This window comes from Monodelphis domestica, chromosome 1, assembly GCF_027887165.1.
Source record: "Monodelphis domestica isolate mMonDom1 chromosome 1, mMonDom1.pri, whole genome shotgun sequence".
NCBI lineage: Eukaryota > Metazoa > Chordata > Mammalia > Didelphimorphia > Didelphidae > Monodelphis > Monodelphis domestica.
Window position 1 is genome coordinate 203,160,399 of NC_077227.1, and position 27,298 is coordinate 203,187,696.

The 27,298-nt window shown below is 35.7% G+C and overlaps 1 protein-coding gene across 6 annotated transcripts in view; it reads left to right on the forward strand.

Annotated features, from left to right (window-relative positions):
• The window catches only part of KNL1 (kinetochore scaffold 1), a 113,257-nt gene that overhangs the window by 64,624 nt on the left and 21,335 nt on the right, over positions 1 to 27,298 (forward strand). For 4 of the 6 annotated variants that reach the window (XM_007480052.3, XM_007480053.3, XM_056810277.1 and 1 more), the window contains 8 exons: positions 1,008 to 10,169; positions 12,170 to 12,308; positions 15,417 to 15,484; positions 16,679 to 16,777; positions 20,939 to 21,054; positions 22,562 to 22,652; positions 23,210 to 23,326; positions 23,910 to 23,997. In XM_007480052.3, the coding sequence (XP_007480114.2) occupies positions 1,008 to 10,169; positions 12,170 to 12,308; positions 15,417 to 15,484; positions 16,679 to 16,777; positions 20,939 to 21,054; positions 22,562 to 22,652; positions 23,210 to 23,326; positions 23,910 to 23,997 (9,880 nt within the window). The remainder of the gene's footprint in view (positions 1 to 1,007; positions 10,170 to 12,169; positions 12,309 to 15,416; positions 15,485 to 16,678; positions 16,778 to 20,938; positions 21,055 to 22,561; positions 22,653 to 23,209; positions 23,327 to 23,909; positions 23,998 to 27,298) is intronic. The other 2 variants (XM_007480055.3, XM_016427801.2) reach the window with 2 other exon arrangements.

The following is a 27,298-nucleotide window of genomic DNA, read 5'->3' on the forward strand; positions in this document are numbered from 1 at the left end:
AGAGGCTGAGCCAGGAGGAGAATAAAAGTTGGTCAGCCTGTGCCTTTACCCAAAATCAAGACCCTGGGAGGAATTAACCAATGGAAGGGAGGGAGAAAAGGGAAAAAACAAGTATTTCTTTAAAAAAACCTTTTTTTTAAACCCATACCTTCCATCTTGGAATCAGTACTGTGTATTGACCAGCGCCCCCAGAAACAAGTATTTTTAAGTGTTTTGGGTTTTTTGTGTGTGCGTGTGTGCCAGTACTGTGCTAAGTACATTACCAATTTGATCTCTTGTGAGAAGGGAGAAAGAAGCCAAAATGGTGAATAGATGTTCTAAGGTGAGAAGGCTCCAGGTATAGAGGGAGGCTATGAGATGAGATCACAGATGAAGCATAAAGTCCAAGTCCAAAAAGTCAGAAGCATAACTAGGAGAATGAAGATTGGCCTACCTGGGCCTCTCCCCAAATGGAGTATAAATTGGATCAGTTTTTATGGGTATATAGGTAGAGTTCATTATCAACTGATATTTGCTGCTCAGTACTCAACCGTATCAGACTACTAATTACAAATGACATTTAAAAACATTTTGACATTCTTGTTAATAAATGGGATAAATATTACTGGTAAGAGAAAAATATAAAACTTAGTAAAATTTGGATTTCATAGAAGAAATCCTTTAGTAAAAGATTTCATGTGACTAATAATTGTCATCTAATTCAAATCATTATTGAAAATGCTATTTATATGCCACATGTTTATAAATAATTTTATTAGTAACAATTCATTTCACAATTTCATTAGAATGTAAATTGCTTAAGAGCAGAGATTGTCATTCTCTTGGCTTGTATTTATATTACTTGCACTTGAGCACAGTATCCGGCCTCTAGTGGGCAATTAGTAAACAGTTGTTTCCTTCCTTCATTACTTTGAGGTGTATACATTAAAATTACATAAAAAACCTTGATACCAGAGGTAGAAAGATGTAAAGAAACACTAACTTGTTGTTTTTCACTTTTATTATAGAGCTCCGATATAGAGCCTACTCATGAAAAAAAGTATGGAAATGATCAAACAGTCATCTTCTCAGATGAAAATCAAATGGACTTGACAGCTAGTCATACTGTGATGATTACGAAAGGCCTTTTAAGTTGCCCTCAAATAGAAAAGCCTTCCAAAATAGATACCAAATCCTTTCTGGCCAACTTAAAGTCCCACAATGAAGATCTGCCAACAAATAAAGAATTTAATTTGCCCACTGACCCTGAAAGGAGAGCTGAGAAATGTCCTTTTCAGTCCAAAACAAACACCTCTTCAGAAAATAAAGTAAATTTCAATGACTTCATAAAAAGGTTGAAATTAGAAAAATCTATTAGTGCCTATGTTGAAGGACCTGATAAGGAAAATGTCTTTACAGCCCACATCCCTTCCCAAGAACCAAGCAATAATGACTTTTCTCTTCTAAAGAAGTCTATATTTCCCAGTGCAGAAGAGAACATCCATAATGTCACCAGACTCTTTAGAGAACAAGGTGATAGAAAGGATATCACCCAGAGTCATACAGATGATATGCAGACCACAGACCCTTTAGCCAAAGAGACTCTTTTGAAGCCAGTTGAAGGATGTGATCTTACAGTGTGTGGCAATGACTCTATGGACTTGACAGTTAACCACACTGCACAAAATTTCCTCCCTACAAATAATAAATCTGGGATAGAGAATCATACTCAGAGTATTACAGTAGATGTTACAAAAGGTGGTTATACTACTGAAAACCCAAGAACAAAGAGAATCTGCAGAAAGCAGTTGAATATCTCATCTCAAGGACCTTCAGGAAATCTTGAGAATGGAACAGGTATTACCAGAAGCCATATTGGGGTGGCAGATACTCAGTCAGCATCACAGACCTCCAACCAAGGCTCTGTGACATTGCCCCTGGTCCCAGAACCTGCTTGTTCTGGCCTAGTATTGCAAGGTGATAAAACAGTTTTCTTTTCTAGTAATGATGATGCTTTGGAAATGACCAAAAGTCTTACACCTCAAGGAGATGATAAAAATGCACATGTCATTAATCTCACTCAAATGTATCCAAATTCGGCAAATGCCATGCCTAGTCTCACAGATAAAACTGTTTATTCAGAAGAAGCCAATATGGACATTACTGAGAGTGACAGAGTATCTACAGATGATCATATTATTGAATTATGTCTAACTAATATGCAGGTCCCTTCTCTACCCAATCTTGAAAATGAGCTGGTATTTCAGGACCAGGAGACTGTTTCAGGGGATATAAAACAGAATAAAAGCTGCAGGTCAGTTTCTTATGTAACTAGGGAAGGATTACATCAGGGTCTGGCAGATCCTTTAAGTACTTCATTGTCTGGTAACAAGTCTGTTGTCCTCTCAGGTGAAGATATGGATTTGACCAAGTGCTGTACTGTCAAGATTGATAGCAGTGACTTAGGAACTCTGTTACCTCTGACCTCAACTAATGTTCTGGCTCCTGTGAAAACTAAAAACCCTCTCTCTCTCACCAGTAGTTTACACACATGGGAGGAAATGGAAATAACCAAAAGTCATACTGTGCCTATTAATCTAAACAACAAGGAAATCAACACACAACAAGAACTAGGACCTAAAAATACCCAAACAGAGATCTGTATGAAAGATGAGAAAATCTTGGAATTTTCATCCTGTCCTGATAAAGATTCTCTTCATTCAAGTGTTTATAATAGGGATATGAACAAAAGCCATATCATAGGCATTTGTGGTGAGAGTCTTGACAGAAAAGTAGCATTGGGAAATTTTGGAAATGCACATTTTCACAAGCAGCCTTTGTTATCCAAGGTAAAACCAATAACTCTTTCATCAGAAGATGATATGGAAAGACACACGATTAACATTAACCCCTGCACACTGAAATCTACACTGGGACAGAATTTTAAACTCTCTGACCCACTAGAAAAAAATATCAATACTTCACTTGCCTTTTGTCATGATAAAACTCTCATGTTCTCAGAAGAACAACAAAATATGGACTTAACTACTAGTCACACTGCTGTTATTGGATGTATGCACTATCCTTCAGAACAGAAGTCTGGAGATGTGATTCTCCAGAATATCATCTATAAACCACAGTCTGAGTTGCAAAATAATACCAATTTACTTTCTAATTTGTCAGATATGGGCTTTGTTGGAAATTATGCTTCGACTAAACAAATAGAAGAGTCTTCCATAATAAATACCAGATCCTTTCTGGCCAACTTAAAGTCCCACAATGAAGATCTGCCAACAAATAAAGAATTTAATTTGCCCACTGACTCTGAAAGGACAGCTGAGAAATGTTCTTTTCAGTCCAAAACAAACACCTCTTCAGAAAATAAAGTAAATTTCAATGACTTCATAAAAAGGTTGAAATTAGAAAAATCTATTAGTGCCTATGTTGAAGGACCTGATAAGGAAAATGTCTTTACAGCCCACATCCCTTCCCAAGAACCAAGCAATAATGACTTTTCTCTTCTAAAGAAGTCTATATTTCCCAGTGCAGAAGAGAACATCCATAATGTCACCAGACTCTTTAGAGAACAAGGTGATAGAAAGGATATCACCCAGAGTCATACAGATGATATGCAGACCACAGACCCTTTAGCCAAAGAGACTCTTTTGAAGCCAGTTGAAGGATGTGATCTTACAGTGTGTGGCAATGACTCTATGGACTTGACAGTTAACCACACTGCACAAAATTTCCTCCCTACAAATAATAAATCTGGGATAGAGAATCATACTCAGAGTATTACAGTAGATGTTACAAAAGGTGGTTATACTACTGAAAACCCAAGAACAAAGAGAATCTGCAGAAAGCAGTTGAATATCTCATCTCAAGGACCTTCAGGAAATCTTGAGAATGGAACAGGTATTACCAGAAGCCATATTGGGGTGGCAGATACTCAGTCAGCATCACAGACCTCCAACCAAGGCTCTGTGACATTGCCCCTGGTCCCAGAACCTGCTTGTTCTGGCCTAGTATTGCAAGGTGATAAAACAGTTTTCTTTTCTAGTAATGATGATGCTTTGGAAATGACCAAAAGTCTTACACCTCAAGGAGATGATAAAAATGCACATGTCATTAATCTCACTCAAATGTATCCAAATTCGGCAAATGCCATGCCTAGTCTCACAGATAAAACTGTTTATTCAGAAGAAGCCAATATGGACATTACTGAGAGTGACAGAGTATCTACAGATGATCATATTATTGAATTATGTCTAACTAATATGCAGGTCCCTTCTCTACCCAATCTTGAAAATGAGCTGGTATTTCAGGACCAGGAGACTGTTTCAGGGGATATAAAACAGAATAAAAGCTGCAGGTCAGTTTCTTATGTAACTAGGGAAGGATTACATCAGGGTCTGGCAGATCCTTTAAGTACTTCATTGTCTGGTAACAAGTCTGTTGTCCTCTCAGGTGAAGATATGGATTTGACCAAGTGCTGTACTGTCAAGATTGATAGCAGTGACTTAGGAACTCTGTTACCTCTGACCTCAACTAATGTTCTGGCCCCTGTGAAAACTAAAAACCCTCTCTCTCTCAGCAGTAGACCCACTTCCCAAACCGCTCTTCAACATATTCCTTTTCCACCGAAACAGGCATTTAATTCCTTCTTGCAAGGGAAAAGTGATCTACAGTCTGAAAAACCATTTGGTAACTGCCAGAATTCATTATCCCAACCTGAGAATCACAGAGTGGCTAATACAGATGTGAGCCCAGAGAATGTTCATCAATCACTGCTAGCCAGTTCACTCTTGCCTTGTCCTTCAGAAAAGACTATTATTTTTGCCCCAGAGCAAGATAATATGGACTTGACTGAAAACCATGAAGTTATTATTCAAACTGGCAACCCAAAGATACCTATAGATGAACAGAAGCAAAAATACAATGAGGCTTCTATGAGACATGGGAAATCACCAAACTTAACTCTTTCATCTTTGAATAAGAAAGGGATTACAGAAATTATAGGGGATAGTTTGGAGATTAATAAAATCCATACAATTGTCAGAGACAAAGCAGATTTAGGAGATGAAGGAACAAGCAGGCCAACAGATAAAACAGTGTTATTTTCAGATAATCAGGATGAGTTAGAAATCACTAAGTCCCACAGTGTTCTTATTGATTACCAGACCACAGAGAAGACACAAAATATATCTCTTCTCAAGGACTCTAGCAGGAAAAGCTTAGGTCAACCAAAGATGATGTTTGCTCGTAATGATCAAACCATTTTCTTTTCAGAGGAAGGTGAAAATGATTTGGATCTTACTAAAAGCCATACTACAGTAATAAATAGCCAGATAGTGCCACAAGAAGATAGCCAAAGAAGTGTTCCTATAGATAAGACTATAATGTTTACATCCAGTAATGACATGGAATTAACTAAGCCAATCCCTTGTATGATTAATAAAACTGTAGAGAGACCAAGGTTAGAGAATGCACAGCTGTTAGGTAAACCTGAGAGAAATAAAAGCATGAATGAATTCTATAGTAACAAAACTGTTGTATCTCCAGCAGGTAATGAGAACGAGATGGAAATCACAAAGGAACTAAACCATAAAGATGTCCTGGTTGGTGAACAAGATAGTTGTTTGATACCTTTAGCTGCAGTGTCCAAAACTGTTTTATACAGAGGTGAACAAGATGACATGGAGCTCACTAACATTACTAAAAGCCACATGTTTGCAATGGACTGTGAAGCTAATTTACACGACGAAGGAACCAGTAGGCTAATGGATAAAACAGTGGTGTTTGCAGATAATCAGGATGAACTAGAAATTACTAAGTCCCACACTGTTGTCATTGATTACCAGACTATGGAAAAGACACAAGACAGGACTCATCTTAAGGACTCTAAAAGGAAAAGCCTAAGCTGGCCTAAGATGATGTTTGCTCCTAATGATCAGACTGTATTTTTTTCAGAGGAAGATGGGAATGATTTAGATCTCACTAAAAGCCACACTATAGTAATAAACAGCCAGATAGTGCCACAAGGAGATAACCACAGGAATATTCCTGTGGATAAAAGTATAATAGTTACATCCAGTGATGACATGGAATTGGCTACCTGCATGACTAACAAAATGAGAGAGGATCCTGTGTTGAATACTGAACATCTGTCAGAGAAACCTGGGGAGAATAAAAGCATAAATGTATTCAACAGTGACAAAACTGTTTTATTTTCAGCAGATGATGAAAATGATATGGAAATTACTAATGCTTATACAAAGGAAGTAAACAACAAAGGTCTCCTTGAAGGTGAACAAGACAGATATTTGGTACCTTTAGCTACAGCTTCCAAAACTATTTTGTATAGAGGTGAACAGGATGACATGGAGATCACTAATTTCACTAAAAGCCACACATTTGCAATGGACTGTGAAGCTAATTTACAAGATGAAGGAACCAGTAGGCTAATGGATAAAACAGTGATGTTTGCAGATAATCAGGATGAACTAGAAATTACTAAGTCCCACACTGTTGTCATTGATTACCAGACTATGGAAAAGACACAAGACAGGACTCATCTTAAGGATTCTAAAAGGAAAAGCCTAGGTCAGCCTAAGATGATGTTTGCTCCTAATGATCAGACTGTATTTTTTTCAGAGGAAGGTGGAAATGATTTGGATCTTACTAAAAGCCACACAAGAGTAAGAATTAACCAAAGAGTGCCACAAGGAGATGAACCTAATAGCATTCCTAAAGACAGAACTGTAATGTTTACATCCAGTGATGACATGGAATTGACTAAATTGACCACTTGCATAACTGACAAAACCATAGAGGATCTTGGGGTGGATATTGTACAGCCGTTAGAACAACCTAGCAAGAAGAAAAGTATAAATAAACTCAACAGTGATAAAACTGTTGTATTTTCAGGAAGCGATGATAATGAGATGGAAATTACTAACACTTGTACAATGGAAATAAACCACAAAGATGTCCTTGGAGTTGAACAGGACAGATGTTTGGTACCATTAGTTGCAACTTCCAAAGCTGTTTTGTCTAGAGGTGAACAAGATGATATGGAGATCACTGACATTACTAAAAGCCACAGAGTTGCAATGGACTGTGAAGCTAATTTACACGACGAAGGAACCAGTAGGCTAATGGATAAAACAGTGGTGTTTGCAGATAATCAGGATGAACTAGAAATTACTAAGTCCCACACTGTTGTCATTGATTACCAGACTATGGAAAAGACACAAGACAGGACTCATCTTAAGGACTCTAAAAGGAAAAGCCTAAGCTGGCCTAAGATGATGTTTGCTCCTAATGATCAGACTGTATTTTTTTCAGAGGAAGGTGGAAATGATTTGGATCTTACTAAAAGCCACACAAGAGTAAGAAGTAACCAAAGAGTGCCACAAGGAGATGAACCTAATAGCATTCCTAAAGACAGAACTATAATGTTTACATCCAGTGATGACATGGAATTGACTAAATTGACCACTTGCATAACTGACAAAACCATAGAGGATCTTGGGGTGGATATTGTACAGCCGTTAGAACAACCTAGCAAGAAGAAAAGTATAAATAAACTCAACAGTGACAAAACTGTTGTATTTTCAGGAAGTGATGATAATGAGATGGAAATTACTAACACTTGTACAATGGAAATAAGCCACAAAGATGTCCTTGGAGTTGAACAGGACAAATGTTTGGTACCATTAGTTGCAACTTCCAAAGCTGTTTTGTCTAGAGGTGAACAAGATGACATGGAGCTCACTGACATCATTAAAAGCCACACAGTTGCAATGGACTGTGAAGCTAATTTACAAGATTTGGGAACTTGTAGACTTATGGATAAAACAGTGATGTTTGCAGATAATCAGGATGAACTAGAAATTACTAAATCCCACACTGTTGTCATTGATTACCAAGTTATAGAGAAGACACAGGATATGTCTTATCTTAAGGGCTCTAGAAGGAAAAGCCTAGGTCAGCCTAAGATGATGTTTGCTCCTAATGATCAAACAGTTTTCTTTTCAGAGGAAGATGGGAATGATTTGGATCTTACTGAAAGCCATACCACAGTAATAAACAGTCAGGTAGTGCCACAAGGAGATAGCCACAGAAGTGTTCCTATAAATAAGACTGTAATGTTTACATCTAATAATGACATGGAATTAACTGAGCTGACTCCTTGTACAATTGATAAACTTATAGAGAGATCCAACTTAGGGAATACACAGCTATTAGACAAGCCTGGGGGAAGTAAAAGTATGAATGAACTCTATAGTAACAAAACTGTTATATTTCTAGCAGGTGATGAGGATGAGATGGAAATCACCAATGTTCTTACAAAGGAAATTAACCCCAAAGATGTCTTAGGAAGTGAACAGGACAGATATTTGGTACCTTTGACTACAGCTTCTAAAACTATTTTGTATAGGGGTGAACAGGATGACATGGAGAACACTGATATCACTAAAAACCATACTTTTGCAGTAGACCATGAAGCTGATTTACAAAATGGAGGAACCAGTAGAATAATGGATAAAACAGTAGTATTTACAGATAATCAGGGTGAACTAGAAATTACCAAGGCCCACACTGTTGTCATTGATTCCCAAACTATGAAGAACACACAAAACATATTTCCAGATAAAACAAAACTTGATAGCTTTAAAATAAATAATCTAGTTGGAACACAGGTAACATTTATTCCTAATAATGAGACCATTTTCCTTTCATGCGAAGATGTTAATGATAGAAAAATCACTAAAAAACAAATAGATGCAATAGAAAACAAAAGTTTCCTTCAGAACAAACAGCAGCAGTCTGCATTATCTTTCTTCCCTGTAGATAAAACAATGATGTTTACAGGTGATCAAGATAAAATGGAAATGGACAGATCTCAAAGCTCCATTATTAAAGAAAAAACTTGGGAGAAAGTTGTTGATCAGGATCAGGTATTGGAAACAACAATAAGAGGATCATACCCTTTTGAGAGTACAATTTTATTGGGGAAAATATCTAAAATTAAATCTAAGACAATTCCATTTAAGTTTCCACAGCATAAAGTAAAAAATTTCACCAGTGATGAAGAGCAAAGACGAAGTAAACACTTCAGGGATGCCTTATTCATTGATCCTCAATCTCAATCACCAACCCATTTACCAGAAAAGGAACAATATATTGTGAACAGGGATAAGCTAATGCAACCAGAGTCAGAAAATGGAAATTTAAAGGTTGCTACAGAAAGCCTTTGCATACCTAACTATGAAAATGAGTCCAGAATGTTACATGATGATAGAAAACTTACTACAGTCTCAGAAAAAGAACAAAAGCAAAATGTGTCAGTATCTAAAAGGGAAACAACAGTTGAAATACATGTTAATTCAGACTCAGCTACTCAAGAACATCAACCCCATGCCATTCCTTCCAAATTGTCTGATCCTATGATTTCATCTAAAGCTATTAGTACTGCTAATATTGAACCAAATCTGAATAATGATGTAAAGAGATCTGAAAATTTTCAGACAACAGGTATTTCTAACCTTACAGAGCAACTACCCAAATTGGGAAAACAAGCAGAGGACACTATGAATAAATCTCATTCCACCGAAACACAAAACACAAAAACAGGAACCAATGATCCAAAGAATGACAAAGATGAAGTAAAACTGTATTCTTGTATTGGAGATACATCTTCTGTGTTTTTAAAGGCTGTTGAGAAAAATAAAATTAAGGCAAGAAAGTACTCTCTGGGAATCTTCTTACCCAAACTGCCAAACAAAAGAAATTGCAGTGTCACTGGTATGAATGCCTTGGAGCATATCTCAGGAGATTTAACAGATGGAAATAGTTTAGAAACTCAACTAGTCAATAACAAAAATTCAAATTTGATTTGTGCTCTAAAAAAGCCACCCATGAGCCCCTCTCAGTATATAAATGAGGAACTCATTCCTCTAGATCCAGAAGAGAGTAATTCCTCTGAATCCATCAGCATTGAAATTGAGGAAAAGGCTTCAATTGAGACTTGCCAACAAAAGATCCAACCACCTGAAAGTACAGCAAAAGAAATCTCCAACAGTCAGAAAAGACTCCGAGTGAAAGGTGATGATGACAGTGTTCACAGTGAGAAAAAAGTCCGAAAGGATGAGGCCAGTCTTAGTCATTCAACCCAGGCTCTCCAGGTGAGTTAACTTCTTTGTAGATACCAAAAAGTATGCTTAACTTGCATTTTAATCTTTGATGAAAGGGAATTGATCTTTCTGCTCCATTCCAATTAACAGTGCTGGAGAAATACTATGTCAAAAGCAAAAAAGTAGCCCAGTTGAGCAGGATAAAAAAGATAAATCTATGATACCAAGTAGATGCAGAAGAAAGAAAATGAGTGATGGCTTAAAAATAAACTGTAAGAGACAGCTCGGCAGCTCAGTGGATAGAGCTAGACCTGGAGATGTCACTTAATTTCTCAGTGCCCCAAGGCAACTTTTTCCTTAGTATCAATTCTAAGAGCCTCAAGAGCTGGGCAATTGGAGTTGTATTACTTGCCCAGGGCCACACAGTATGAAGCGTCTGAGGTCAGATTTGAACCCCAGTCGTCCCAACTCCAGACCTAGCACTCTGTCCACTGGGCTATCTACCCCACACAAAGCAACTCTTAAAAACTATAAATTGCAGACCATTTTACAACCTATGTAAGGAGAAGGATTTTCCTTACAGGAAGTTCTGTATCAATGAAATCACAAGTATGGATGGGGGGAAAAAACCCAGAAGTTAAGACTTCACAAAAAAGATGGGGTTTTAAAAAAGGGTAAAGTCAGTAGAAAAATTTTGGTTAAGACCATGTGACTTGTATGAAACGGGCCATGTATGTTACTGTACTTAACATTCCTGTGCTTCAAATTTTCACACCTATAAAATGAAATGCTTAAATGTTGATATATGGTCACTAAAATGATTTCTAATCTAAGTCTCTATAATTCAATGTCAGGTAGCACTTCATATCTTTCATTTTGGTATTATTCTATATTATAATTGTGTTTGTGTCATTACTGTGAATTCTGACACTCCCTAACCCCCACCCCATCAGACCAAAAGATCCATGAAGAATAGAGCCTATATCTTCCATATCCTTGGTATCTTCCTCTAACACCTGGACTAGTTCTCTGACTATAGTAGGGGCTTCATAAATGTTATCTTAATTAAAAATTAATTTAAAAACCAGTAAGGAATCTTTTCCTAAAATATGTACTTATGGAGAAGTCAGAAATCACAAAATAAAAAATACTCACTTTGGGATCTTGTGATTTGTTTGCTTTCTAGCCAGAAATACTTTATTAAGTTGGCTAAGCCTAGAAATAATCACTTTCTGTTAATCCTGTTGAAAGACTAATTAGATGGCCCAGATTAATGTTTGGAAGCAAAATTATTTCTAGAGAAATTCAAAATGAAAGGCCTAAATTCATGGCATGTTTTCTGGGTTATTGGGGTATCCCAGAAATAAGAAATGGGTGTATAGTAAGTGATAATGCTTCTTATACTTAGCAAGCAAATCTTCATCAAAAGTATACCTTATGGCAATGTTGGTGAACATTTTTGAAATCATGTGCCCAAACTACTTTCAAGCTGCCTATGAGTCCTTCCACATTACCCCAGACAGTGAAGGAAGGAAATGCTTGCATTTGGATACTGGACAGAGGGGCGGGGCATGTGAAAAATGTCCTTAGGCACTTTGGAGAGGGGAAACAGAGCAGTCCCCTACAACACTTCCATGGCCTTGCCAACACAGCCTTATGGGATAACTCTGGGACAAGAGGAGGGAGAGGAATATGGGGAAGATCTAAGCAATGCAAAAATCTAGGTAATAGGGACAGCTAGGTGGTTCAGTGACCGCTGGGTGGTTTAGTAGATAGAGAATTAGGCCTAAGATAGAAGGTCTTGGGTTTAAATATGATCTCAGATACTTCCTAGCTATGTGACCCTGGACAAGTCACTTAACCCCCATTGCCTAGCCCTTCTCTTCTGTCTTAGAACCAATACTTACATTGATTCTAGGATGGAAGGTAAAGGTTTGGTGTTTTTTTTTAAATCTAGGCAGTGTAAAAACAAAAAGATACAAATACTTTTTTTTTAATAAAAGAAAGCATACCTTGTTTCATTAAATTTGTTTTTTTCTTAATCATTTCAGGCATTTGATCACCCTATAGAAGAGTATGTGGATAAAAATTCTTGTGATCCATTGACGAAAAATCTCAACAGGACCCCATCTAGTTGTTCCAGCTCCTCAGATTCTATCAAGGCTGATGGGACATCCATAAATTACAGCAGTAAGATCTCAATAGCATGTATTCGATTACATTTTTAATTCCTAGTTGTCTGCCTCTCAGGCCCACAATAAGAAAGGCCAATACTTTATATATATACGTGGTCATACAATTCACACTTTTGTATATCAATTCTATCTGGAAGTAGATAGAATTTTCCTTCAGAAGTCCTTTGTAGTCGATTTGAACAACTGTATTCTGAATAGCTTAGTCATCCACAGTTATTCTTCAAACAAGATTGCTGTCAACTGTATACAACATTCTCTTGGTTCTGCTCATTTCACTCTGCATTATTTCATGCAAGTCTTTGCATGCGTTTTCAAAACCAACCCTCATCATTTCTTACAACATAATTGTTCCATCACAATCATATACCACCACTTAGTTAACCATTCCCCAATTAATGAGCCTCCTGTCAATTTCTAATTCTTTTTCACCACAAAAGAGAGCTACTATAAATATTTTAGAACATATAGGGTATTTTTCCTTTTCCCCTGATCATCTTGGGAAACAGACCTAATATTGGTATTGCTGGGTCAAAGAGTATATATGCCGTTTTATAACTCTTTGGGCAGATTTCCAAATTACTCTCCAGTTAGATCAGTTCACAATTCCACCCACTGTGTATTTTATTGTTGCTGTTTAGTCTTTCAGTCACGTCCAACTCCTAGCAGCTTCATGAACCCTAATATGCCAGGCCCTTCTATCCTCCACTGTCTCCCATAATCTATCCAAGCTCATGTTCATTGCTTCCATTACACTATCCATTTCATCCCTTGCTTTCCCCTTCTCCTTTGCCTTTAATCTTCCCCAGCATCATGGTCTAGGATTCTCAAAAATCTTCTCCAGCACAATTCAAAAGTGTTGATTCTATAGCTGTCAACTTTCACAGCCATATACCACTATTGGAAAACTCATCTCTTTGACTATATGAACCTTTGTGGGCTTTAAGCTATCTATTATGCTCTCCTTTTTTACTCTTGTTAAGAGATTTCTTAATTCTTCACTTTCTGCCATCAAAGTGGTATCATCTACACCTATGAAATTGTTGATATTTCTCCCAATAACTTTTAATTCATTTAACTGAATTTTTGATTCATCCAACCTGGCATTTCACATGATGTACTCTGCATATAAGTTAAATAATTAAGATGACAATATACAGCCTTGTCTTCTTTGCCAGTCTTAAACCAGTTAGTTGTCTTAGGAGACAAGTAAGATAATCTGGTACTCATCTCTTTTGAGGGTTTGCCACATTTTGTAAAGTGAGAGGCTTTAGTGTAGTTAGTGAAACAGAAGATATTTTTCTGGAACTCCCTTGTTTTCTTCTTAATCCAGGAAATGTTGGTAGTTTGGTCTCTACTTCCTTTGCTTCCTTGAAAACCAGCCTGCTTTCCTGGTATGTCTTGGTTCATATATTATTCAAAACTAGTTTACAGAATCTTAAGCATAACCTTGATGGTGTCTGAAATGAGCACAATTATTTGATAATTTGAATATTCTTTGAATTGCCCTTTTAAAAGATTGGGACATAAACTAATCTTTTCCATTCCACTGGCCAATACTGAATTTTACAAATTTGAAGGCATATTGAGTGTAGCATTTTAACGGCATCATCTTTTAGGTTTTTAAAATAGTTCAACTGGAATTCTGTCACCTCCACTAGCCTCATTGTTAGCAATGCTTCCTATGGTCCACTTTATTCTCTAGAAAGTCTGGCTCTAGATCAGAAATCACATCATCATGGTTATCAGTGATGTTAGTATTTTTCTTATACAGTTCTTCTGTATATTCTTGCCACCTTTTCTTAATCTCTACTTCTGTTAAGTTCCTACCATATTTGTTTGTTATTATGCCCATTTTTACATAAAACCATTCCCCTGATATCTCTTGAAAAGATCCTCTTGTTTTTTTCTCATTTAAGAAAACCTTAACTCTCCTTGCTATTCCCTGGAAAGTGGCATTCAGTTGGGTATCTTCTTCCCTTTCTCCTTCACCTTTTGCTCTCCTCCTTATCTCAGCTATTTGTAAAGCCTCATCAGATAGCCATTTTGCTTTCTTGCTCTTCTTTTAATTTGAGATATTTTTTGTTGCTGCCATTTATATAATATTGCAAATCTCTATCCATGGTTCTTCAGGCTCTCTACAGATCTAATCCCTTAAATCTATTTATCACTCCACTTCATATTCATAAGGAATGTTATTTAGGCCATATCTATATGATCTGATTGCCTGAATTTTGCAATAAGAAGCTCATGATCTAAGCGACAGCTCTAGACCTTGTATTAACTGATTATTTAGAACAGTGGTTCTCAACCTCTCAATTTGTAGCAATGAGAATACATAATGCATATCAGGTATTTACATTCCAAATCATAACTGTTGCAAAATTACAGTTTTGAAGTAGCCACCAAAATAATTTTTTGGTTTGGGGTCACTGCAATATGAGGAACTGTATTGCGGGGTCACGGCATTATAAAGGTTGAGAATCACTTATTTAGAATCTTTCTCTTCTTGACTGCATATATATAATAAAATATAATCAGTCTGATTTTTATATTGACCTTCTAGTGATATCCTTGTGTAGAGTTGTTTTTGGATTATTGAAAAAGAGTGTTTGCTGAAAAGATTGTACACCATAACAAGCAATATTGTGGAATGATCAATTGTTATACAGGACAATTCTGAGGGACTTAGTACAAAGAATGCTCTCCATCTTCTGCTGGAGTCAGAGAAAGAACTGTTGGAATCAGAATGCAGATAAAAGCATGCAATTTTTCAATTGTTTACTTGGGTTTATGTTTGGGGGTTTTGGTTTTATAAGATTACTCACAAAAATAAACAATATGGAAATGTTTTATATGATAATACATGTATAGCCCAGATTGAATTGCCTGCCAGCACCAAAAGGAGGAAGGAAATGGACTAAGGGAGATAAGTTTGATCACTTAACTTTGGAAAACTTGTGTGGAAATTTGTTATAACATGTAATTGGTAATAAATGATTTTTTAAAAGAGTGCTCTGACAATTGAGTTTGAGAGCTAAATCAGAGTTTGCCATTGAAGTTCTTTCTGATTTATTTATCACTTAACTTCTCTTTTTATTCCTAGTACAGCAGAGCAGTCAGATGGAATCACAATTTCTCATGGACCACAATTGTGAAGAGAGCCTAAAGGAGGTGTGTTAAATAGCATTTGAAAGACCTGAATATTTTTTAGCTAATCCAATGACTTTCCATATTTTCCCTTTAATGTCAATTAGATGGCACAGCTTAATGCACGCATGGAGTATGGCAAAAACTATCAGAATATCCACACTATTTTTTCAGTTCTTTTCTTGTTTAATAATAGCCCTTTTGAAAATCTTTCTTCTTTTGTAATTACATTTATGATTGTTTATATTTACAACTTTATTTCCAAATATAGCCTTCCTTTAACCACTAAACCATCCATTGTAACAAAGAATAAAAGGAAAAGAAATATCTCAGTAGAGCCAAATAGCCCCACCACCTGATTCTGTTGATAATTCTAAATATTCACACTCAATTCCCCAACTCTACAAATGACAGAAGAAAGTATATTTTCTTTATACTTTTCTGGGGCCAAACTTCTTAGTTACTAAGATTACACTGTTCATTTTGTGGTTTTATTGTTATTATTTCTATATCATAGTTACATACATTTTTTACTAGTTCTCATTTTATTTTGGACTAGTTCATTTAAATTTTCCCATGCTTCTCTATATTCTTTATATTAATTTCTTCTGGTGCAGTAAAAATATTACATTCACACAGAGAAATTTGTTTAACCTTCTCCCATTGATGGGCATAATTTTGTTTCTAGCTTTTCACCACTGCAAAAAAATGTTCCTATGAATATTTTGGTGTGTAGTCAACCTTTTTTTTTTCTTGTTCTACTTGATTATGATTAGCAATACAATCTTTGGACCAAAGGATGTAATTTTAGTTGATTTTTAGCATAATTCAAAATACTTTACAGAATGCTTTATAATTTTTTTTTGCTGTCTGGGGGTATTTGCATATTATAACAGAAAGAGTAATAAACTAAGTGTCCTAGGACCTGGGTTCTAGTCTTAGTTTTACTACTAATCATCTGTGTAGTCTTGAGAAGGTCGTACAACCTTCAGTTCCCTTTTCTGCTCTGAAATTCTTTTAATAATATTTGTTCATTTACTATATGCCCTGGGGAAATGAGAGATATTTTCTGGATAGCTTACATATATATTATCTAGCTTAATAAAAATGGATGAAGTGTTTTTATCTCTTTGGAAGAAAACTTAAATAAATCTGAGGTGATAGTAATTTGAAGAGAACATTTCAAATGGTAATATACTATTTCCTTTTCTTCCTCAGAAACTCCATGATGGTAGGATCACAGTAAGAGAGTTCTTTACACTTCTGCAGGTCCATATTCTAATTCAAAAACCTCGACATAGCACTCTTCCAGCCAATGTAAGTTGAAATCTCTTTATGGTGTGTGTGTGTGTGTGTGTGTGTGTGTGTGTGTGTGTGTGTGTGTATGTATATATATATGTATATATATATACTTTACCTTAGTTTAAATTTTGTTTTATTATCTTGTAGTGCCAGTACAGACATTGAGAATTTTTTTTTGAAGTGTAGTCTAGTAGGGGGCAGAAAGCTCACTACTTTTAAAGTAAGACTACTAGGATTCAAAACTTGTCTTTGATTTTTTTTACTATTTGTGTGACCTTGAATGAATCATTTGGTCTATCTTGGTCTTCAATTTCTTTATCTTTAAATTGAGATAATCGGAGTAAATTATTGTATTTGCTCAAAGATAATTTATTTTCTAAATTATATGTAATAACTATTTTCAACATATATTTTCAGAAATTATAAGATTCAGATTTGTCCCACCCTTCTCTCCCCTCCCTGCCCCCTCAGAGGTGGCAAGCAAGTTTGATCTAGGTTATACATGTATTATCATGCAAAAAATAATTCTACATTGGTCATTGTTGTAAGAGATTACTCATATAAAAGCAAAATCCCAAAATAAAACTATAAATAAACAAATGTGGAAAATAGTATGCTTTGATCTGCATCTGTGGAATAAATTATTTTTAAGATCTCTTCAATCTCTTATGATTTTTGTTGGCCAGACTTTACTAAGAGGTAAATTTTTTTTTCTTTATGGAAAAAAAAAACAAAAAAGGGGGCAGCTGGGTAGCTCAGTAGATTGAGAGACAGGCCTAGAGATAGGAAATCATAGGTTGAAATCTGGCCTCAGACACTTCCTACCTGTGTGACCCTGGGCAAGTTACTTAACCCCAGTTGCTTATCCCTTACTGCTCTTCTGCCTTAGAACCAATACACAGTATTATTTTTATTTTTTTTTTATTATGAACTTATTCACCAGCCATCAGCAAATAAAAACATTTATGTATACAAAGAAGAATACAACATTAATTGAATGAAACTGAATTTCTGTGAATGTACAGAGTTTTTCAAGATAGTAATAAATTTTTGTTTTGTTCATATATCTCATTCTGCACTTCAGGACTTTCACCTTTCTGCCAATAAGTGGGCCCCATGTGTTAGCATTATAACCTACTACACTAACAAGTTTCTATAGTCTTTTAGAATTGTTTTTCCATTAGATTATTATGGTTCTTGTCTAAGTTTTTCTCTGGATTCTGCTCATTTCATACTATCAGTTCATACAAATCTTCCTAGGTTTCTCTGATTTCATCATGTTTCTTCTTTCTTTCAATGTAGTATTACATTCATATACCATAACTTATTCAGCTGTTACCCATTGGGTGAGCACCTGCTTTGCTTTTAATTCTCTGATATAACAGAGTGCTTCTGTAACTATTTTGTACATAGTGGGTCTGTTTCCTCTGCCTTTGACTTTTTTTGGTGTGTCCAGTAGTGGTTACATCTCCTTTAAGTAAAATGATAAAACTTGGACTTTGAGAAGCAAGAAAATGGAAAATGAAGCCTCCTCTTTTGAAGTAGTATAGAAATTCAATTTTCACTCAGAGTTTTAATAATGATGTGATTTTATTCATAATTCTGACTTTAAGAAAGATACACACACGAATATATATATATATATATATATATATATATACACACACACATACATATTTTAAATTTTTATATGATCAAGCACGGAGACCCATGTTTTTAATCTCTACTACCAGAGAAGCTGAGGCTGCTTGATGTGAATTCTTGTGTTATAAGCTGCTGGTGGCTGTACTGTTTTTATGACTCTTAAGTTAAGCATCAGTATGGTGAGCCCCTGGTAGGTAGGGTGCCACCAAGTTGCCTAAAATAAGACAGATCAGACCAGTTTGAAAATGGAGCAGGTCAAAGATCTTGTACTGAGCAGAAGTGGGGGATTAAGACTGTCGTGGTCTCTGCATGTCTAGCCTAGAAGACACAGAGAGACCTAGACTTTAAAAATAAAGATATAGACAATTTTTTATTATTAAAGGCTTGATTACCAATTTTGTGTGTTATTCAGAATGCTTATCTTCTTTTAGCATTTTTCCTTGTTTTATTAAGCACATTAAAGAGTATGCAGAGATTAGACACAAATCGATTTTTGTATCCCTTAGTAATTCAGATAAATGCTTTGGTGGGGTAGTAGGAAACTATTTTAGAATTGAGGCCTTTTTGTGAACTCCTTTTTGTGAACCATTTTTATGTAAGATAATTTTTCACATTCTTCCTTTCTCTTCTCTAAATACATTCAGCTTCCTCATGTCAGTCTTATTTTGAGATTACTCAAATACAAGTGAATCACACCTAAGACCCTGTGTCAAATTAGACCTCCTCTGTGACCCCTGGTGATGAAAAAATTTTGAGGGGCTGTATGTACTGTTTCCCCATATAAGAAGGTATATATTTTTTAAATATAATGTTTAGATCCTTTTCCCCCTATGACTTCAGATAGTCCACTAATTATTATATTTTCTCTTTTCTTTGTCCATTATTTATTTGAACTATTCCACTTTTTTTTTCAGTATTTTGACTTTGTATTATTATTTCTTATTATCTCATGGAGTCATTAGCTTCCGTTTGGCCAGTTTTCAAGATTTTGTACCTCTTTCTCCAAGCTACTTATTCTCTTTCCTTATCTTTCTTCCCTAATTTAAAAAACAAAAAATAAAAACAAAACTCTTCCTCCTGCCTTGGAATGAGTACTATATATTGGTTTTAAGACAGAAGAATAATAAGGGCTAGGCAGTGGGAATTAAGTGACTTGCCCAGGGTCCCTGGGATGTGTCTAGATCCAGATTTAAACCCAAGACCTCTCATCTCTAGACCTGGCTCTCAATCCACTGAGCCACCTCGCTGCCCCTCTTCCCTAGCTTTTACCTCTTTTCCCATTCTTTCCTCGACTGCTCTCATTTGGTTTTTAAAATCATTTTTTAGCTCCTTCTTTAATTAACTCTTTTAGGAATTCTTTTTGGACTTGTGTCCAAGCTGCATTTTTATTTTAGGCTTTGTTTATGACTGATTCTCTTCCTCTGTATTTGTATCTTGCACTTTCCTGTCACCATAAAGCTCTTTATAGTCGATTCTTTTTTTGTTTGCTTATTTGCTCATTCTTCCAACCTACTTCTTGACTTTGGAATTTATGTTAAGGCAGGACTTTCCATACCTGATGGCAGAGAACATACTCTACACATATTCACATCCATGAGTCTGGCCTGAACTTCTGTCCTCTTATGTGCTTTTACTATTTTCATAGCTCCAGCTGGAAGTCTGCAAACTTTCAGCAATCCCAAAGGGCTTTAATCAGCGGAAAGGTCTGTTTACTGCCCCCTTCATCTATATTCTGCAAGTTTCTGGCCTAGGTTTGGGTCTCATCTTACTTTTTGTTGAAATTTTCAGCATTCTGCTACTGGACTCAGCAATTATTGAGCTGCTGATAGGCCCTCCAGGTTCAGAGTGTCTGAACTGCCAGTTCCCTTTTGGTATGTGGTATTGTGCTTTGCTCCTGGGATCAGAGCCACCCTGTTCTTAATACACATCTAAGGCCAATTTTCACAACTACTTCTTTCCACCCTTGAATCTGTGAGCTAGCACTTGGTGTAGGTCACCGAGCTGCCAAATGGCATCTGTACTTGTACCCAGTGCTTGGTCAGGGATTCCCTATGATCTCTTTCTGGTGCCCTGTCTTGGCCGTCTCTCAGTCTATAGGCTCAAGAATGTTCCCGTATGCCAACACCACGGCTATGTATGCTCCTTCGTAGTCAGACCCCCTCCCCAGCTTGCACAGATTTCTCTTCCATCTCCCTATGCAGCTCTAGGCTGGAAAAGTTACTGTGGCTTTTCCCTTGACTTTCCCAATTAAAATTCAATCTGTTGCATTTTCTAGATCTTTGTTAAGAAAGTATATGGGAAGAGCTAGACTTTTCCTAATACTTCTTCTCTATTATCTTGGAATTTTAAAATTTTGAATAGCTTTTTTACCTTGTTAAATGAAGTATATTAGGATCCCCCCCCCCCCATATAATTACTCAAAAATAAGAATTTGGGAACTTAGTTCCTGAACATGAAATTTGGCCACAATTTGGCCACATTTCTCAAATGCTATAGAACTTACTTTTTTGTTTTGTTTTGTTTTTCATTTAGTTTGCTACCAATGTGTCATCCACACCAAAAGACTTGATGTTAAACCAATATGTTTACCGGCCCCAAATACAGATTTATAAAGAAGATTGCCAGGCTCTCCATGAAAAGATTGAAGAGTAAGAACACATTATTTACTTTCTTAGCTGTAGTAGAATTAAAGTTATGATCTGTGTAAATCACCGTTTCTAATTAGTGGCATGGTACAAAAATGACCTTTGAACAGGTCCTCCATTTTTAGATTTGTATAAGAAAACATAGTTTATAACATAGAGCGTATCATTAACTTAAGTTTCATGTTAAAGTTCAATTTGGGAGAACTTAAAGACATTCCAGCCAACCAGCTACCAAACATTTATTTAAACATCTATTCAGTAGCTGGAGAAACAAAGAAGGCAGTAGAAGGCTCCACTTTCAAAGAGTTCACAGTCTAATGTGTTAGACTGCATACAAATAATTATGTACAGACAAGATATTTATAAGATAAATTGGAGATAATCTCAGAGGAAAGGCAGTCCTTTCTGTCAAGGACTTGCCCATGTGCTGAATCCTGTGATAGCCACTGTGGAAATTAAATTTACTTCATCAAATATTTATTAAGAACCTACTTTACATAAGGCACTTTACTAACTCTGAGGGACATAGAGACAAAAAAACATAGCCCCTGGCCCAACATGACTAGAATTCTAGTAAGGGGATGTGATTTATATATATATAACTAAAATATGAGATATTCTTAATACATATATGGGACCAGAAGTTAGATTCATGCTTCTACTGTTTGGGCCTAATTTTACATGCAGAAATAGTGTTCCTTTTAGGACATTGAAGTATATATCAATCTTTTACCTGATACTTTATATGCACAAATGCTATAGGAAAATCTAGTGATTAGGCACATCTAAAACACAGAGTATTCCCTAATAATTTTTTTCCACATCTGCCTGAATCTGAGTGGGTACTTATTGATTTGTCTGGGTATATTTACATAATCTGCTTAAACTTGTTATTTTGCTTGTGACAGCATTAGGATTTGTCTAAAATGAGTAGGTAGATCTTAATAGGGTTTCATTTCTGAATTTTGTCCATGGCACAGATATGTACTATATTCCCTGCTGCCTCTGACAAAAATTCATTTTTATTTGTCAAAGGCCTGGATCCTTGTGATGACAATTAATCTTACTCTGCTGTTTTTAGCAGCTGACATTGAGGCATAGAGGAAAGGGCCTTGGGTATGCATTCTGAATATAATATTCACAATAGCCTTGGGAAAGAGTAGTAATGAAATGGCTAGATTCCAAAGATCACATAGGCACATTTCCAGGTTGGGATGCAAAATAAATTATTTTTGAAAAGGACATTTTTACATTTATCACATTCTACTGCCATTTGCAAGTTTTGAGGAATATTTAACCAAGGAAGGCCATTGTCCAAGGATGGTTTTCACACTCATTTTGTCAAGCAGAGCTCAGAGCTGTTTGATAGTATTGGTTAAAAGACAAAGGAAGAAGTTATTTATTTTGTTTCTTGACATATTTGGATATACTTGGTTTTAAAAAATAAATGTAATAGCTCGTTTTGTGCTCTTCTGTCACCTTATTCTCATACTCTTTTTCATTGCTTTAGATTAAAGCTTCGTGCATTGAACCAAGATAAACTACTGGTGGATGTGAATAGAAGCCTGTGGGAAGTAATGAAGGACTGCTCTGATGAAGAGGTACTTTTATTCTGGATGGTGAAAATGTATGAATTGATTCCCAGTGTTAAGAAATAAATAACTCACAAATACATAACTGATAAATTTTTTCTTTCTGAATCTGCTCTTAATAGAATTTAATTCAAATAAGTCTTTTTAAAAATTTTGTAAATGTGATGTAAAGTTTACTTGTAATAAAGTTTTCCCCCTTTAATATCTCAGAAGATTTGGCCAAGGAAAAATTTAGGGCACAGCTAGACTTTGGATATCTAAATAATAAGCAAACCATTTAAAACTTGACTATTTTGTTAATTGGATATCCTTACTAATTAAGACTACTCAGGCTTATGTTCAGTAGTTTGATGTGGATTTTAATCTGAGAGTAAAACTCAAAAGTCCCGAGTTCTGTACTCAAACAAATGGAAAAGACATTCAATACAAAAGAGAAGAAGCCATTGGAATCAAACTTGGATAACTAAAGGAAATTTTTTGTTGTGTTACCTACCTATAAAAGCTGAGCAAATCTACCCTACCCAAATGACTTTTATTTTGATGCAATGCCTTATTCCTTCCTATAGCTGAAGACATTTGGAGTACATTTGAACAAAATGAAATCACGTTTTGCCAAGAAGACTAAAGTTTTTGCTCACCAAGGGAAAGTGGCTCTATATAGTAAACTGGTACAATCAGCAAAGGTAATTTTGGCACAGAAAGAGTGATCAATTACTTTTCATGGTATTAATCATAAATGGCAAAAAAATGTTTGAAGAAATATGGAGAGGTTATGTTGGTAGAGTGATCCTTTAGTTATAGGATATCTGGCCCCTGAATAAACCAGAATAGATTTACAAATCTGCCATATTTCGGAAGATATACCTTTTGTGTGCTCAGAAGAAGCAAAATCCAGATATTGCAATGTTGGAACCATCCTTTGGAAATGATGCTTTGAAGACCCTGGTAAATGTGCATCTGGATGCCATTGGTCATAGATCAGTCTGTCAACAAGCACTTTTTGTGTACCTGCAATGTACTAGACATTGTGGTAGGTGCCAAGGATACAATATAGAATAAAATAATCCCTACTTACAAGTAGCTTACATTCTAATAGGTTATCTTTCCAACTATTATTCTTTCCAAGTTCTGAACAGGAAGTATTTTTTCATTCTAAGATGTGCTTCCTAGCCATCATTTACACATAGTTATGAGTGATCACCTAAATTGTAATAAAGTTTTTCACTGTAACTTGTGCTAATCCATTAATATGTATTTTGTGCTTAGGCTGAACGGGAGAATCTTGAGATAAGGATGGACAAAATGGATTCCGTACTCAAGGAGGCAGATACCTGTCTTGCTGCTCTGGACCTTGGTAAAATTTCTTCAACATGTTTCCAAAGTTGGGAGTTCAGGGAGCCCATATCTCTTTACCTTAGAAATGTTCTTTTTCATATTATAAATACTGTGTTGGAACAAATTGAAGCCCCTGTGTTCTCATGATTCATAATCTAACCAACAAGAACAGTTCAGGGCACTAGGTTGCTTTAGAAAATTATAAACTTTTTTGTTTTTTAAGAAGTTGAACTTTAGGCAGCCTGATGATTAAGTCTTTTTAAGCACTGAGTTAATTACTAAAAACAAGCTCCCCATGATCTACTGAAAAATAACAACCACCCCACAATCTACTGAAAAACAGTTAGCACAGGGGCAGCTTGTTGGGTCAGTGGATTGGGAGCCAGGCCTAGAGAAAGGAGGTCCTGGGTTCAAATCTGGCCTCGGGCACTTATAACTATGTGACTCTGGGGCAATTCACTTATCCTCCATTGCCTAGCCCTTACTGCCCTTTTGCCTTGGAACCAATACTCAATATTGATTCTAAGATGGAAGGTAAGGGCTTAAAGAAAAGAAAAACAATAAGCACAAAATGTCCACAGTCTCAGAGCACTTAGCCACCAGTCATTCATAGCTATTTTCTGAGTAGTTACTGTCTGGAGTGGGAATTTTGATGGTTCTTGATATAGCAAAATATACCCCCTTTAATCACTAAGATAATCAGAGTGACCAGGATAAGATGCAGACAGATGTGGCTTTATTGCTTTTTGTGCAGTGGATAAGGACATTGCTCTTAAGTCAGAGACCCAAATGCAATGCCCAAAGAGACAAATGAATTCCCCAATTTATAAGAAACCAATTCAGTACTCTCCACCTATGCAAAAGAGTACCAATAAAAGGTTTATGTGAAAGATTGAGAAAGGTAAAAGGAGAGCAAAGCTGTATTTAATTAAGCTAACGATTTAAACTTAACCTCTACTTGGAGTTTCTACTGCTAGCCAGAAATACATTGAGAATAATACACTAATTTTAATTTTCAGTTCATACAATACCCCACCACCACCACCACCAATTTTAATTACAAAGCTGCATTATTGTCACCTGCCACAGGCCAAAGGTGTCACTGGCTCAAGCTGTAACTGTTTTATTCACAGACCATCAAAATCCCATTTGCCTTACCAAGTTAGGAGAGTCCTAGCTCAATTTCAGACTAAAATTGCCTCTCCGAACTTCTCCCAAGGGTTTTCACTTATCCTCCAAGCTTGTTCTCTTTTTAGTGCTGGATCAATCACCAGACAGCCAAAGCTGGATTTCAAGCTTATAATATCAATTGAGATCCCAGAAGCCTTTTTTCTTAAATGGAAAATCCTATTCCTTACAATTCAGAAAAAAACTTATTCTTTTCAGTTGTCCAGTTCATTATCCTAAAATTTATAACCATAACCCAAACAAGCCTTTCTGCTTACTTATTTACTCATTCTATTGGCTTTTCAAAAACTTACAAATTCACAAGCAAAATTTTCTTCTCACTAACTTCAAACCTCTGCTTAAAACAGAATTAAGTTTTCCATTTTGCTGCTGACAATTCACAGACATACATATGTAATACAAGTAACATGCCTCATGAAGAGGCCCCCATACTCTGATTTACAGTCTTCTAATATCTTATGTCTTTCATATGCTAATTCTATAGTCCTCTATCTCACTTCGACTTGCTGGTGCCATTCATATTCATATAAATTTAAACTTCACCATGTATTCTGTTACCTGATATTAGTGGCTCATTGCATCATGCAGATATATAATATAGATGATATCTTTTGCAGATTTGCCTTATCCAACTAAATTAAAACATTAATTTAACTCACAGTACAAATCATAAATCATTTGGGAATAAACAGAATCAAATTCTAACATTGTACTTAAACTCATATTCACATCTAAACATATGTTTACATTTTAGTAGAATCATTCTTGTCCAAAGTACATATTCTGGTTACAATCCATGTATCACAAGTCACAAATTCAGAAATCGTTTAACAGTATTCCAAATTCTTAGTACATGTTCCATGCCAAATTTACAATTTGAAACTTTCTCTTCCCTGATATTCATTACATTTTCATTTGATGCTTACTTCGATAACAAATATACTAACATAACATTTCCACATATTCATTTATAAGCACAAAAATTTAAATTAGACAGAATCAAAGGTCTCATTACATCTTCCAAACAGCTGGTATTGAATTCTTATATTCTTATTTCTTATACTTTATACTTATACTTTATACTTCATCTAACCTTCATTTTTCAGTAAACAGCCAGCAAATATTTAGAAGTTTGCTTCTTATCTGTTTCTGTAAGGCAAAAAGCCTTTCTATCAATCAGACTGGCTACCCATTACATTTACATCAATCAATTCCCAATTTTAGTTTACTCAAATAACAAACATTTAAGTATTCCAAACATTCAAATCTCTAACCATTGTTCATTTTAAATCTCAGTAAAAATAGCATGTTTTTTCACTACTAGACTAATACAGAATAAAACTCTTCTGGATCTTATAAACTGGGAAACAATTTACAACACTAAATCACTTTATGTACATTTCACTTCACTCAATTCCATAAGTACATTTCAAAATCATTTATAATTTTCTAAAACCACATTCATCAACCTTAAAATTAACTCCATCTAATTGTGGGATCAAAACATCCCTTTCTGTCATTATTTCCACTTCTGTTTTCCATGGCCAACAGAGAAGAAAGGAGGAAAAGTGTCAAACAGATCTTTTTACCTGTCTCTGCCTTCTCTAAAGCAGAGGGCAAAATTCCTTCTCACTTAGACTTTAAGAAACTCAAAATCCACACAGAAGTGTTCTTCTTTAATTTCTTAACTACATTCTCTGGTCTTTCAACTCCTTCATTTTTCCAGAATAATGAAGGAGTAAGAGTCAGGGTATATACTTCAGTAGTCACAAAGATCTTTTCCCCCAAACCCTCAGTGCATGTACACAGCACAGAACACAGACTTATAAAGATAGATAACAAACAGTTTAACATAAATTCTTTGCCCTGGTATTTTCTTTGCCTCTTCAAGGAGTAGGGGGGCAGGGGAAGTGTTGTCATTTCATTTCTAGAGCCCTTGCAACCCCCTGTTACTGAGCTGAGTCTCATTAGCACTTGATCATTCCTTTTATTTCAAACACTTCTTTGCTCCCTCTAAATCCCAGCTTGCAAGATTCATTCTCTATAAATTCTCTCACTTAAAAATCTATCTTCTTCCTCAGTCATAGTAAGTTTCATTTAATAAGTTTAACCCTTAAGGAAAGCACAATAAG